At 32.9% G+C, this 16,447-nt stretch overlaps 1 protein-coding gene across 2 annotated transcripts in view; it reads left to right on the plus strand.

Moving 5' to 3' along the window:
* The window catches only part of LOC108404220 (cadherin-10), a 161,144-nt gene extending 146,618 nt beyond the window's left edge, over positions 1-14,526 (plus strand). Inside the window, exons 9-12 of one of the 2 annotated variants that reach the window (XM_037001642.2) lie at positions 3,032-3,153; positions 7,619-7,727; positions 10,874-11,125; positions 13,493-14,526. In XM_037001642.2, coding sequence (XP_036857537.2) covers positions 3,032-3,153; positions 7,619-7,727; positions 10,874-11,125; positions 13,493-13,977 — 968 coding nt within the window. In that variant the 3' untranslated portion in view covers positions 13,978-14,526. Of the gene's footprint in view, positions 1-3,031; positions 3,154-7,618; positions 7,728-10,873; positions 11,126-13,486 lie in introns of both variants that reach the window. The other variant, XM_037001636.2, reaches the window with a different exon arrangement.
* Positions 14,527-16,447: the final 1,921 nt, after the last annotated feature.

A 16,447-nucleotide genomic window follows, 5' to 3' on the forward strand; every position in this document is an offset into this window, starting at 1 on the left:
AGTGTGTCCCCAGGCCCTGCCTCTTAACAGTTTCCTTCTATATTCCACAGCAGTATTTCACACCATATGGCAAGTACCACTCCAGGTAATTATATAGTGCATTATATCATGGGATGACTTCTCTTTTTCTTCCTTAAAATATATTTCTAAATGCCATGTGGAGAATTAAAAAAATCTAAAGTTAAAGTTACAATCAAGGATTATAGAACATGTTTGTTGTAGAAATCAATGAGTTCCTCTAGGCACATCTGAAAATTTAACTATAATCATTGCAATACATTCTGGGAACAGTAGCACAAATTTTATGACTGCGAGACTACATTCTCTATACTTAATTCTTTATTAGTGGAAATTCTTGCTCTAAACACATCTTTGTGAAAGCCTGAGATTTCTACATAACCATTTCAGCTTTCCTCTTTTTGGAAGTAAGGAAAAGCCTGTGAGTACATAGGCATGGTTTTTCACCTTAGGATGTACATTTTAAGATCCTGTATTGTTGATATAGAGTAGAGTTTGCCTGTAAACATCTCTGAGAGAGACTCAGGTGGTAAATATATTCCAGCCACTATTCAGGATGATGCATCCTCGGAATGCTTTATATTTTTATTTATACATAAACTGCCGCATCTCCCAGTAAAAAGATTAGTGTAAGCACTGTTTTTTTTTGAATAGTTGACTCCAGGCCTGATGCCTCACAAAGAACGTTTATCCCTGTGGATTTAGCTTTTGATCTGAAGGGCCTTGAGTTATTTGTGAAGAGGCTGGAGATGCTCCATACTGTGTTAGGGAGGGAAGGAGCTGGCAGTGCAACTTTCTAGACAGGAAACTTTACTGTCTCTTGTGGCTTCTGTGGCATAGTTAGAAAGTGAATTGCTACCAAGAAAAATGAGTTATTTTTATGTCAAGACTTCATATTGAAAGAAAATAGTTTGCTTATGTCCACTAATTATATAAATAAGTGAAAGAGCACATTTTAGAAAATATGTTAGGATCATACCTTTCCACTCTTGCCCATAGGAACAAGTAACTATAGGCAGTTGAGGATTCATCTATAGGTGAACTATGCCTCTGGGTATTGCAAATGGTTTAGGAATATAGTAGAATAGTATTTTTCTCTTTTTTTGACCTCTCTCCACTGCTCCCTAAATGTACCCCTATTTAGACCCTTATGAACTATAGGAAAGCTAGTTAGCATGTCTTTGCTATGTGGATGCTTTGTGTGGAGAGAGTTAGCATAAGATCTTAAATAATATAAGGAAATAAAGAAGATAGGACAGGGGTAATAAAGATGATCTTAGTAATGGTCAGCATGTATTGGGTGCTTATCAACAAACTGATTTGTTGAAAAGTTTTCATGCATTAACTCACTTAATATTTCAAATAATTGTATAAGATTATAAGTTCTATTTTGATTCACTTTGAGTCAACCAAGGCCTTAGAGGGATGGAGTAACTTGGCCAAAATCACACAACAAATGAATGAATGGTGACCCTGAGAATCAAAGAGTAGGTCTGTTGGACACCAGGGTGTGAACTCTTAAACACCTGACACACTAAAGTGAGCAATGTGCAGCAATAGATGAGTAAATTCACAATCAGAACCTGAGAACTGAATAGATGTGCACTGAGAAGACTGAAATAAGTTTCAGCAGGGATGTCAAAGAAGGGATGCATTTTAACATTCCTCTTGAAAAGAGGAGTGGTAAATACACTTCAAATGGATTTAGAATTCCTTCATACTATAATTCCTTCATTCAGCCTTGTAAATGTTCCTGCTGAGTAATCAGTTCTTACACATTATTTTTTAGAAGTGCTGATGTCATTGCTTTAGTGACATTATAATTACAAGGAGAGAAAAGAGGACAAATAAATTCTTTCAAATAGTGATATACTCCCTAATTGTATCGACCAGTAATTTTTACTCTTGTATCTGAAAATCATTTAGATAAAATAGAAAGCCATAATCCATGTGGTAGAGGCTATTTAGTAAGAATGCTACTGTCCCTCAGCTCATCTGCTATTTTTGTGTTTTGCTTTGTTTTTAGCTAATTATCTTTCTCCTTTTATATTGATCTTTAGCTTGACTTTGCCAAAGTTCACACAGAAGTTGAACTATATCCAAAGACTGAGATTTTGAAATTACAAAGCTGATGCATATAACCTGAATTTAAGAAGTCACACACTCTGTTATCAGCACAAGTGCCCAGAAAAATCCTTAGTGAAGAGAATGGAATTATGACTAGCACACGGCTGTCACCCAACCCTAAGCAAAATAGACATATGTATTTTAAAATTCCACTTAAAAATTAAAACAATTTTTGAATACATATTTTATGTGAAAACTTTGATGATCTTGACTTTAGCATTTGTAGGAAAAAAATCATGATTATTAGATGTTGCTATGGAGCTAATTTTGTTATGCGAAATTGAGCCTCAATTGTTGAAATGGTACCAGTAACAATTATATTAATTAAATTTTAAACTCTTACATTTGATTGTAAATTTCCATTCCACTTTTACAATTAATAGTTGGATTTTAAAATTTCCAAAGGGAGAGTTGAGAGTAGTTGTTATAAGTAGTTGAAGGGTAGATTGTAATATAACAACTACCACTTAGGAGCTAATGACCTTGGGCAAGTTACTAATTTATTTAAAACTACTTCATCCAAAAAAGTCAGTAAAAATTAAACAATTTAATGATGTATATCAGAGATTTGATAAATGTTAGTTTTTATTTTGTATATTTGGACAGTAAGAATGAAAATATAACATGAACTCAGTTACACTGGATTGTGTAGTTTAAAAGATTTTACAAAATAATAATAGTGCTCTTGAGCCCAATAATAAGTGAATTCATGACTACTTAATTAGACTGTGTAATAATTTTCTTTATTGCATTTGCTCATTATGTTAGTAGAATGACACGATTTTTATTTTTATGTGAGTGCTTAATAGCCACAAAATGCTTATATAAATTAAATCTGGTGTACAAATGTGTCTTCCTAATCAAATTCTTCCTTTCCCTTTTCTAGACAATCCCAAAGAGATGACTCGCATAGCTGTTTTTGTGAGAATTTTGGATGTTAATGACAATGCCCCACAATTTGCTGTGTTTTATGACACTTTTGTATGTGAAAATGCCAGGCCAGGCCAGGTGAGCACCTATTGGATTTAAAAGCATAGGAAGATCTTAAAGTGTTTTCTCTTCCCAGCGTGACAGGAATGAGTAAAGAGATAAAAGTATTATATAAAGACCCAGTAATATAGAAAAAAACAAATAAACAACCAAAAAGTAGCCTGATGTTTTTAGGATTGAAAGTGTTTTAAATAACAGTGTAACAAGTTTCATATTTCCTTTGTAAACATCTAAGATCGTATTGTTGCCAATTTTAAGGTGTAAGAAGAAATAAGTTTAATTTTTGAAGCTTACAAAAACAAAGGAAAAAAAACACTGCTGTGTCATTAGGTAAATATTGATAACTCTAGAGAGATGGTAAATGAAATTTGAGAAAAGCACAGAGACAAATATATGGGATCAGCAAAACATTCCATTCATATTCCAATGTATGCAAATATGCTTTCAAAGCAGGGCCACAGAATTCGTTCCATAGATTTATACTTGCATTTCATCATTATAGCAACACTTAAAGTGCTTAATGACTTAGTTTTCATCTTTTAAACATTCTTCCTACATCGGCTTTGTTTATAACTCTTTAAGTCCTTTTCCTCAGTGGACTCATTTTGTTGTTTGAAAAGCTCCAGTATATAGCTGAAAGAAATGCTCTTAATTGGTTTGAGTGCTTTCTTCACAGAAGGAAGCTGCATGTTATAAATAATAATTGGGAATCAAATGTGTTTTATTAAAGAAAGAAGAGCCATCACGAAACTGTATTGTGTTTTGACATCATTTGATGCTCTTTATAAACATCAATGTCATTGTTATATTCTTATGCAAATTACTTTGTGAACTAGCTCAAATTCTTCCTTCTGAAGATTCTACCAGGAATTCAATAGCCTGTCTGTTGTTTGAAATAGTAAAATTGCTGCAATTGGATTCATTTTTTTTTTATTGAAAACTATGGCAGTGTTTAATTTGGAATATTTAAATGACTTGGCTACTTCCGACCTACTTCTTAATGAAACCGTGTACCCTAAAAATACCATTCCAAACAGTCCTCTGCTTGGCAGGCTCAGCATGGTGTTAAACTGAAGCCTTTTCTCTAAGAGATAATCTACCTGCTTTACAACTGCTGCATACATTTCTCCCTTTATGGTTATTCTATTTGATTTCCAAGAGGAATCTTTTCAGAGCATTTGAATAATTATAAATACTGATTTCTAAATGTATTCAAAATGTACAAAATAAGGGATTGAGTTTATATTCCTTATGCTTTTTTCCTTTTTTAAAAAAAACTCTATCTGGCACAGTAACTTAGTATTATTTGGACATTGAAAAAAATTGGTTGGCATTTTGAAGGAAAATAATCAAGTTAAGGGGTGATCTTAGTAAAAAAGTAGTTAGTCTATTTTGAGAAACTTGTAGGAGGAACATAACTAATACATTATTATCTAATTGGCTGCATATACAGTAGCATCCCAAATAGTTATTTTTAGTAAGACCTGTTTGTTAGATGTCAGTTTGGTCTCACAGGCTGAAAAACTATTGCTTAAACTAAACTATTACATACTTAGTGATGGGATTCTAGGTTATGACATTCGAGCAGGCAAAATCAGAGTCTTATTTGGCAAAGTCCTTCTTCACTGAGCCTTTCCTGAAATTCATTTGTTAACTCTTGTCTTCGCGCCTCTCAGGGAAGTAATAGCTTGTTAGGACTTCTGGGTGTGCTTCAGTTATTTATAGATAATTCAATCTATCCAGTACCCCTCTGGATTCAGTGCTCCTTTAGGGTAGCTCTTAGAACAACAAGGAAAACAATTCCATTCATTTGGTATGTGGATAAAATGAGAACACAGAAATTAAGCCTAATTGCCACCCACTTCCCCTTTCTTGACTATTCCCTGGTATAAGGAGAGAAGGCTTTCCTCCTTCCAAAGAATGCACCTTAAGCTTACGCACAATCAGGGTCTCTTTTGTACCTAAACTAGGCTACTTGACTCCCCACCTTTTCCTCTCTAAGAGAGTCCAGGGACCTTGAGAAAGCGGAGAAGAGAGGACTGGCTGCTTTTCTTTTCTTCCACTTTACCTCACACATGCCCCATTCCTTCAGTTAATAAAATTTGTTTTAATCATTTTTTATCTCTTTGGAAAGGAAATAGGATTTCAGTTTCACAGATAGATCTCCCAGGGGGTCTCCCAGGGAGGAGTACTACATTTATTTACCCATTGTAGTCTCTAAGCTCCAGACCCTTATCAAACCCAAAATATACCATCACATATTTTCTCCATAACAGTATTTGTTACTTCCCTCACAACTGAAAAAAAGTTGCTTTTTACCAGAACAAAGGGAAAATGTTTCTTCAGTGGGAACTACTGTTCTCCCCACTGAAAAAGCTGGAACATTAATACTTAGTGACCAATTTTCTAACTTAAGACACCTTAAAATCATTTCTTCATCCTACACTATTAGAGTTTGATCACTGAAACACCCCTCAAGTTCATTCAAGATTATTGTAGAATATCCCAGTGAAAATATAAACCAAGTATATCACCAAGAAGTTAACATTTAAGTGATTTGCCTGTATCTATACTTCATATGTGCAAATGCATACTGGACATCACCAGTTTTTTTTTCCTTAATTGCGACAATCTCTTTTATCAGAAATGTGTCAAAATGAATTTGTCACCAGTAGATATAAAATAGCAAATGCTTACCTGAAGAGACAGGGAAAGTGGTTTTATCTCTTTTTTTTGTTGTTGCCAACTTCTCATTTCTGTTGCAACTTTATATGGTACATAGACCAAAACAAAATACTATGATTTTCAGTTTATGATTACAAATGGAAAGAAAGACTAGACTGAAATGAAAACGCTGGATGTGGAGAAGTTGGACACTAGAAGTCAAGTTAAATTATGTCTCAAATCAAAAATAATTTGTCTTTTAAGAGAAGTAAATGCTTACAACTAAAATAGAAAAGTCTTCAGGTCATAAGCAATATTATATAGATTTACAACATGTATTTCTATTTTGTTTGTATTATTAATATGAGTTTGACTTTTTCCCTTTATGACATTTAATGAAAAAATAACAGTGAACCACTGATTTTGAAATCAGCAATGGTAACATCTTTTATTAAAAAATACATTTCAATTGAGAATTTTTATGTTAACTTTTATACTTTCTTATAGATAAATGTAAAGATGTGGCCATTTTTTTCTCTCAAATATATTACTTTGGTCCATAAAAATGAACTGGAATTGTAATTTGTAATCAGAGTTATTTATTATGAGACATTGAGTTTTTATTTTAAAAGACCATTAGCTCTTTTATATTTCTATCATTGTATGTATCTATATATGACTATTAACATATTAATTTTAATGATATATAAAATATAAGAATTTCTATTAGTTTACTGTCTTTCTTGATTTGCTATTTATGCACTTTTTTCTCTCTAATTTATTCACCTAAATCACTATTTAAAAATAAAATTTTTAAGACTGCTCCACAACAGGAATCAGTCAAGAAATATTTTTGTAGCTGAATTGATACCTCTTAAAGAGTATTAGTTAACACTATTTTAACATTTTTCTCTTTCATTCCTTCACATATATAGCATATTTTGTTTTTTTCTTGAATGGATAAGCCATTAGCCATAAATTCTTGCCTCCTTTTAATACTAAATTACCACTGAAATTTCATAGTTATTTTATATTTTAAAATACATTTTTTAAAACTATTCAAGGTTTTAAATGATTTTTTGCTACTTTTCTAGACAATAAACATTTATTTTTGTATGGTTCAATTATATTTCTTGTATCATTTTGAAATAAATAGCTAAGGTTGTAAGTAAATAGGGAGTACCTCAAATTTACCACATTTTTATAAGATGCTTTAAAAGAAAAATTTATTTAATAAGAACAGTTAAAATAACTTCATATTTTTAAAAATATTTTATATAATGTTTTAAACTTGAAATCCTTTTTTAAGTCAACAAACTGTCAGTAATGAATATTTCCATTAGATTTCCACAAAATGTTTAGTTAATGCAGTAAGAAGCATAAATTTGCCCATTTATATAGGCATCAATACTCATATTCAATAATTTTTAACAGTTTCTGAGGCTCTCTTGCAAAATTAAATGTGAAAAAAATACATAAAATGTTACTGTACATATAAGTTAAAGACAAAATTGATATATATGCCAAAAAGTACACATAGCTATCTGTTGCATATATAGCTGATTAATATTAATTAATCATATAATATGTTTAAAGCAGTGATCTGATTATTGTATAAGGTGTTAAGGGGGATAGAGATAGGACTTCGTTAAAATTAAATGATAAAATAGATGGAATAACTTTATTAAGATACATGCACAAGGAAGAATATTAATTTTCCTTTTAAAAAATTTTAGGCAAAATTGGATGTCAAATAATGACATAAAGCAGACTATACCCATGGAAGTTTGACAAATACACATTTTTCTCTTTTATGCAGCTAATACAGACTATAAGTGCCATAGACAAAGATGATCCTTTAGGTGGACAGAAATTTTTCTTCAGTTTAGCAGCTGTCAATCCAAACTTCACAGTACAGGATAATGAAGGTAAATTTTAGAACGTGTTCATTATAATTTAATGTGACATTGACAAAAGGTTTTCCCCAAAGTAAGAATTACTATGTACATGATGTATTAATTTATTGATCTGCATTAAAAAAATTCTGTTTTCATTAGATAGTTAATGAGATATTATCATAATTTCTTGCTCGACGTTGTGTACTTTCTTGAATTTCAAAATGATAAAATATGTGAAAGAAGTCTCTATATGACTTCCAATGGGAAACATTAGAAAAGCTGGAAATAATCAGTTCCTATAACAAAAAGGGAAGGACACAAATGGTAGAGACATGAATTACTCAGTGGGACTCTTGTGCAAACTTCAATGAGATTTAGCCGCAGCAGATTCACCTAAGCCAGAAAGACAAAGACCACGAGTGAGAATGAAGAGAAGCAGCCATATTAGCCTCTATGGAGCTAGAGCAATGGAATAGTTCTAAGAGCAAGAAAGACTATTCTTCGGTATAATACCTGAGTGTTATAATGTCTTTGTGACCCCAAATACTGAAATTATATTTCTTGCATTCTCAAAAAAGGCAGAAACCCATGTTAGAGGAAAAAGATAATGAAAATGGTTACTCTTGAAAGAGTTGAACAGCTTTATTCTTGAAAAAATTTGTGGGTTAATTATTCTAGTCTAAACAAAATATGTAATTAGAGCTTTTCTTTCAAACTAACTTTATCAGCAAGTTTTTGTTTAAAAGGCATACTTGTTTTAGAGCAAATGTACATATAGTTATTCTTAAAATAAATCTCAAATTCTTAAAGCTACATTTTGTCACATTTACAATACCTTTTAACAGTGTGTGTATGCTGGCAGAATCAGGTGCTATATCACTTCTAGGTGGCTTTTCGGAAACTATTGGAAAATAGTTTAAGATCATAACTAGTTTTACATTGAGTCAACTTTTATTTGATACATTTGATGTAGTAGAAACTTTACACAAATCAATTGGAGGGAGGATATCCACTGGTAACATGTTTACTATATCTGAGTTTCTGAAATATCTGTGTTTTCTATCCCTCTGGACACCTAAAATTACTGTGATTGGAAAATTGACATAGAGTTGGCAGTTAAAATATAAAATGCCCAGTTCCATGTGAATATCAGAAAAACAACACCCATCATTTTAATTTGCTGAATCTGGCAACCTAAACATAGGACTTAGACTGGATGTCATCCTTACTACAGAATTGGCCATATCATATTGCCTTCTAATTGCATTTTAATTTGTGTTTTATGTTTCTGTTCCTGAGCCCTGGATCCCAACAAGTCACTTCTCAATTATAAAAAGTAACAGAGACTTGAAATAGTGACATCTTATCACAATATTTCATGATTACTAGGGAGACAACTCAAGGTTGACTGATTAACAAGTAGTGTCATTTCCTCCATTATGAAGAGTTCCTAGTCCTTAATAAATTACTCAAAGGCAAGGCTGAAGTCATATGAATATAAACCTGAACATGTCACTAAATAGCAGACCTCTAAGATCTGATGGAATATTTGATCTAATCCTTCATAAATTCACTATTTTCTGTTGCTGGGTAGATTTTGAAAGGAATTCCAATGATGTAAACAAAACCTTAATGTTGCTCTTCTTGAAAAATAACCTTATGTGTATTTATACGTTCATGTTAAAAATCTTTTATTCTATTATCTTAAAAAATTAATTTCCTGCTTCTGTGATCCACACTTGGAGCCTTTTATCCCTAAGATTTCCTCACTTCTCACTAATTTATAGGTCAAAAGCATAATTTTATAGTGACTTTCTGAATATCTAATAAAATTACTTGAATAGAATGGTTATTTTAGGGTGAAACATCATTGGGTTCTTCAATATAGCAAATCTAGTAGAGGCAAAATAAAATTTGGGAACTTTTTAAAAGTTTAAAACATAAAGTCAGAAGATTCCAAAAATACCCACATGCATGTAAATATTCATTTCAATGTAGATTTGAGAATAGAAGAACTGTATCTTAATATTTTTTGGAAATTTAGTCAAAATTGCAGAATTACCAGAACTACACATCTTCTATTTTGCCAATGTATTTTTCTAGCTTACATAGTTAGACTAATATCATAGAATTTCCCACTAATAATTTAGGAAATGTTTGTTTCAGGTGTTATGTTCAATCATGTTTCCTACAAGAAATCGTCACTTTTCTTTACTTTTTTCTTTTCTTTTTTGCTGTCCTGTTTGATTTAGCAATTAGCTAACTTGCTCCTTTCCCTACACTGGCATTTTAAACAGCACTATGGGACTGGCTAAACAAAATTAAGTGCATTGGACCATCAAACAGAATAGGAAATGATCATCCCAGTGTATATTTTACTTTTTAATACTGGTTATATAGGGCATGAAGAATTCTTTTTTATTAAACCCTACAACTCCCATTTAAGGATACTGGGGGAGATATCAGATTAAGAAAATACAATAGCAATATACTAGGTAGTAGAATGGTGGCCTTTATTACATACCCGCCTCTTTCCCTGTGTCTATTAGGCACTCCACACTAGTTGTCTTCCACCAGTACTTTGGTTTACACATCATATTCATTTTAATGGGTAGAAATCAAAGTACAGAAATACTAACTTGCTCACTGTTGTTCATACATTGGGACTTTTGAAGGATTTTTACTTCATTATTGATTTTTTAAATGCAACTATGCTTAAAATTTACCCAAGTGCATTTTTTCTTCAGGAATATTGAATTAATATGTGTCCAGGATGCATGTGTCTGTGTGTGTGTGTGGGCACACATACATTTGTAAATAAAAACATTTACTATGACTTTTTTCTTGGTATGCCTAATAGTTATGCTCTATGAAAACTGAAAAACAAATTGTCACCTAGGTAGTTGTGATAAATGATTCACTAACAAAAATTCACCATTGTAAAAACACTGAGAATTAGTTGAAAATCTAATAAATAAGCAATTACAGTAAGATTCCTCAAACTACCTAACATATCTTATCTATTACTTTAATTGCATTGTACACATCTTACAGGAAAGTTGATACCGAGTTTGTTTTACATAAAGATCTTTTTACTTATATGTCAAACCACAGTGATCAAGATGAGATAAATTTATTGTCCCAAGCCATCTGTAATATTTTGAAATTTATTTTAGATAATACTGCCAGAATTTTGACCAGAAAAAATGGATTCAACAGACATGAAATAAGTACCTATCTATTGCCTGTGGTGATATCAGACAATGATTACCCGATTCAGAGCAGCACCGGCACGCTGACTATCCGCGTATGCGCCTGTGACAGCCAAGGTAACATGCAGTCGTGCAGCGCTGAAGCCCTGCTCCTCCCGGCAGGCCTCAGCACCGGGGCCTTGATTGCCATTCTCCTCTGCATCATTATTCTGCTGGGTAAGAAACTTTAAAGAAAACACGCTTATTTCCTAGAGTGCTTATTTTAGTGTGTTTGCAAAGAAGAGATGTTACTATTAAAATACCTCCCCCGAACTAACTCTAGATTAAAGCTACATGTACATTAACTGTGAAATGTTGTTTATATTAAAAGATTTTCTCTGATCACATAGAGTTACTACCAATGCTTTTAAAATAATAAACTGAAAGTCAGAGAACTTCAAAACATTTCCCAAGGCTACCACAATTTTTGAGAAGCTGAGCCAAGGCAAACCACCTTGCTGGTACTCACTGTATAAACAGTTTTTCAGTAAATCTAAAGTTTATTTCCACTTTATTTCTTATTAATGTGGCTGGATGGAGGTCACATTACCTTACCTCTTCAAGGAAATAATGTTAAAATAGCCCTTTACCTGTTTCACTTGTACCAAAAAACAATGTTACTTGATTTTATAACCTAGAGCAAATTGCCTTTTAACTGCTTTTGAATTAAGAATCAGATTACTCTCTAGTTGCATTGTCTTAAAACTAGTGTGAGTATTCCTGTGACCTTAATCAAAAAACATTGTATCTGACATTTCAAGAAGCAGTGAAATGAATTTAGACTTTGGAGCCAATATTAGTAAGTTTCATTATTCTCATTATTAGAACCTTTTTTACTGGATAAGATCATTTGGTTGATAATAAACAATCTGAGGTTAAAAATCTTTAAATCATAAGTATATGTGTGTGCATGAATATACATGAATTTAGGCAAATAAATGACATATTTTCTCAAAAACTTAAAAAAAGTAAAAACATTTTTTTTCTCTCTTGGTGGTGGCCTACTTATTATTTAGCCACTTGGAAGGTCAAGGAAAATTTTTGGTGGATTAAAACTTTCTTCTTTGTTGCTTTAAAAAAAAAATCCCTTGTTTGACCTTACACAAGTTAAAGGCAAGTAGTCTGTTCTGTATTAATAACTTAATACCACCTCACATAATAAAAAAATTGCCTTGGTTCGGGCTGCTATAACAGAATACCACAGACTGGTAGCTTAAACCCCAGCAATTTGTTTCTCACATTTCCAGAGGCTGGAGGTACCCGATCAAGGCCCTGGTGGATTCTGAGTTTGCGGAGGGCACAGTTTGCAGATGGCCCCTTCTGTTGTACTCACCTGACACAGCAGAGCAGTCTTCTCTCTTGGTCTCCTCATTCCTGAGGACTCAACTCCCATGACCTGATCACTCCCCAAAGACCCCCCATCCAAATACCATCACACTGGGGATTTAGGCTTTTAGGAGGACACATTCAGTCTGTAACACTAATAAATCCTATATCCTTGAAATGTTTGTTTAAAGAGGCTAAAGATAGACATTTCTTCATACATATACATGGTAAGGTATTTTCCTCCCCTTTCCTCACCTAATTTAATTCACATATGTTCCCCTAAATCATCATTTTAATGCATCATAACCAAATGCTTGGGGATAGTGAGTGAGGGTGGGAAACGAATATAACCAGAGGGAATTTGACATTCACTTTCCCTTTTATGTTATTACCATTATTAGTGTTATTAAAATTATTATTACTACATATTATTGATACCCTCTCATAGAAGGTGTCAATATGTCCCTTCTGAGTGGTACACATTTGTACTTGTGACTGCACACTTCTTAAGATGCATCTAGCCAAGGTTCATACATGATTTTTATATAGTTAATTCAGTGTAGTAAAGTAAATTTACTTATTGCCATCCTGTGATCCAACAATTTTTTTGATCTCATGACTAACATTTATTTCCATGGAAAACCTCATAAATTTCTAGACCAATGATGTCTAAATAACATGATCTTTTTTCCCCCTAATAATTAAGGACATCTTTTAACACTGTAAGGAGAAAAAATCTATGTGAACTCACTAGTAAAGTTATTTAACAGAAACCAACACTCCATAGCTGATGAAGAAGGCTGCCTTATAAAATTGTACAAGGATGGGTAAAAGACAGGCCTATTTTTGGCCTTCTTAATTGTCTTATTTGCAGCTGAATTCTATTTTTCATTTAATATCTTATGTGACTATTTAATGCAAAGTATAAATAATGTCTATACAATGAGGAACCATCTTTATAAACAGTTCTTAGAAAAGTAGATGTCACTGTATTTGAGAAACAACCCACATTACACTAAAAATAAATTAGAAACACTGCTCTTAAACTCTTACAATCCTTAAAAAAAAGAACTGATGGAAGTACAAGTACAAAATTAGTCTTAAGTTTTAACCTGTCCCAGAAAACCTAACTTAAACTCCATTATAGAACTTTCACTCCTTATCCAGTGGTATAGCCCGACCTCTAATGTAGTTTCTTTTCTTTTTTTCAAGTTATAGTAGTACTGTTCGCAGCTCTGAAAAGACAGCGAAAAAAAGAGCCTTTGATCTTGTCCAAAGAGGACATCAGAGACAACATCGTGAGCTACAATGACGAAGGTGGTGGAGAGGAGGACACGCAGGCCTTTGACATTGGCACCCTGAGGAATCCTGCGGCCATGGAGGAGAAGAAGCTGCGGCGAGACATTATCCCAGAAACTCTGTTTATTCCCCGGAGGACTCCTACAGCCCCCGACAACACGGACGTCCGCGATTTCATCAATGAGAGGCTGAAAGAGCATGATCTCGACCCCACCGCGCCTCCCTATGACTCGCTTGCAACCTATGCTTACGAAGGAAATGATTCCATCGCGGAATCCCTGAGCTCCTTAGAATCAGGTACGACTGACGGAGACCAAAACTATGATTACCTCCGAGAATGGGGCCCTCGGTTTAACAAGCTGGCAGAAATGTATGGCGGCGGGGAGAGTGACAAGGACTCTTAGCCTAGGGTATGTGCTTGGTTCAGACTGGACGAAGGAGCTTTTCCGATGCTGTCTCCACTTCACAGTATTTGATATTCAGGAGAATTGTCCTGTCACTCAGCACAATTTTTTTCCCATTTACTTTTTTAATTTGTTCATTAATTACATTAATTCCTTCCTGTAGGATGTCTCATGGAATATATACGACATTTTATTTAATCACTTCCAAGAGCCAAAGCTATGGAAATTCAGTATTGTCCATCTTAGAAATAAAAGATAATTTCAGAAACTTGAACAGGATAGTTCTCCTTTAAGCAACCTCACAAGCAAGCCGCTTCTGTTAGATACACGTCCTGCCCTTGCAAATGAAGCTTTTTAAAAAGATGAAGAAAAATTTTAAGATATATCCTGTTCTGTACATTAAATTTAAAAAAAATGTACACATGGTGTTGGTAGGTGTGATATGCAGCCCGGTATACAAACGTTTGTGCAATTTCATTTCATCAAATTCTATCTGCTAATGTTTTATATTTATATTTTTGTATTTATTTTTAAGAAAAATAAACCAGTTTTTACAACTACCTTGTGTCCAGTTTTTTTTCCCCTTAGGAAGAAAAAGTTCCTCCATGGACTAAGTATCTTGGTACAAAATTACATGGTATGCAGGTAAGAACACAAAGTCATTATAATTATTACTGAGAGCTCTAACCCAATTAATATGATTTAGGTATGAATTATTTTTCCAGTGAGTCCTGTTTTGCTGTGATATATGCAAAACTCATCACATTAAAAGTAAAAGCCACTTATAGACTACTTAAAAATTTACCATTTAAGCAAATTTAAAACATGCCCATCCTTATGGTAAATATCCCCAAACATCAGCAATGCAATAATTTTGTTTATTGATATTCACTAAAGTCATATCTGAAACAATAAAATACTTTCTTATTTCTGTATGACATTTGTGCTATGAGGTTTATAGGCAATAATAGTTCAGGCAGATTTCAGACTGAAATAATCCTCTAATGGAAAGTATACTTACCTCCCACAGTGACTTTGAAAAGGCCTAGTAATGACAGCAATAATGCTGAATATTCCATTAAGATACAACATTATAATTATGTCAAGTTTTCAAAAATGCATTACATATTTATTCCTAATGAAGTCTGTTTTTCTGTCAATGAATGATTCAATAGAAAGCCAAAAAAATAAATAAAATTGCCGGCAATTAAGTGACCAGAGTTCCTGAAATTCATGGAGGCCAACTACCACTAACTGATACCTTGTTTCTCCAGCTCCAAACATGATTTATTCATAAATGGAGCACTTTATAGGGCTTACTGTAGGAAATCAAATTCCCTGCTGAGTATATTGTAAACAATACTAAAGATTGTGCTTTCCAATTAGTGAAATTGTTCTGTTTCTGGAATGAGTCAGAGTGCAATATTGACATATTCTTAATGCAGAATTAGTTATTTCAATCTTTTGAATGATATTTTTCCTCCTAACTTCTGAAAAGGCACACATCCCTTTGCAGACATTTTAGTTTGCGTAGCAATCTAATTATGAAAGAAAAACAACCGATGTAGTCTAGTTAAAATTACAGTCACAATGTACAAAGCCAAGGGACAAATCAGACCATAGAAAAACTTAACTTGGGTTGCCTTCCTGTATTCCAAGAACCCATTCATGTGCCCAGAAGGCTGACTGTCAACAGGCAAAGTTTAAGGAGGGGAAAAAAAGGTTTGAAATACATGTTGAACTGAAGAAAGAAAAATCCCAGGATTATTCATTCAAATAAAATTAACAAAAAAATGGCAAAAGAAGGTTCATCTTATGAGCATTTCACAGTAGTCATGATTCAAAATATAATATTCATTTGACTGAAAGTTGGTTTTACATGTTAAATTCCAGCATTAGCTATTTTTATTAATATTAGTTTTCAGTAATTGGAATTCTTATTTGATTATTTTTAATTATTCTCATTCAGATAATTTCAAGCTGATATTAACTTGCTCTGTCATTTATTATATTTGTCACCCAATTTTTAAAAATTTTAAAGAATTGTAGCAGTGATCTCTGACATCATCCAAATCAGGTTTCCAAAAATTCTCTCTGAGGAGATTAAAAGGCATCTTTGGCAATAATAAGAACTATATTATATAGAAATCACTTTTTTTACAGTGCTGAAACAGTCCTGGTAGCAGATATCCTAATTTTTTTATAATGAATTTTAAATAACTAATGTTAAATAATTAATTTCTTGGAGAACCCGAAATTAAAAAGTATGCTTATAATAACCTGCCCAAACACTCTCAGTAGTCTCTCTTGCATGATACTCTCCCAAAGGAATGCCCAATATATAGATTATTCTATGTGTAAGATTTGTTTTATATGGGGAGTGGGGAAAATGTCTCCCAATATCATGTTACTTCATCAGACAACTGTGGATCCTTCATTTGTTCATCCATTTATTCCTTCATTCATCAAA

This window comes from Manis javanica, chromosome 1, assembly GCF_040802235.1.
Source record: "Manis javanica isolate MJ-LG chromosome 1, MJ_LKY, whole genome shotgun sequence".
NCBI lineage: Eukaryota > Metazoa > Chordata > Mammalia > Pholidota > Manidae > Manis > Manis javanica.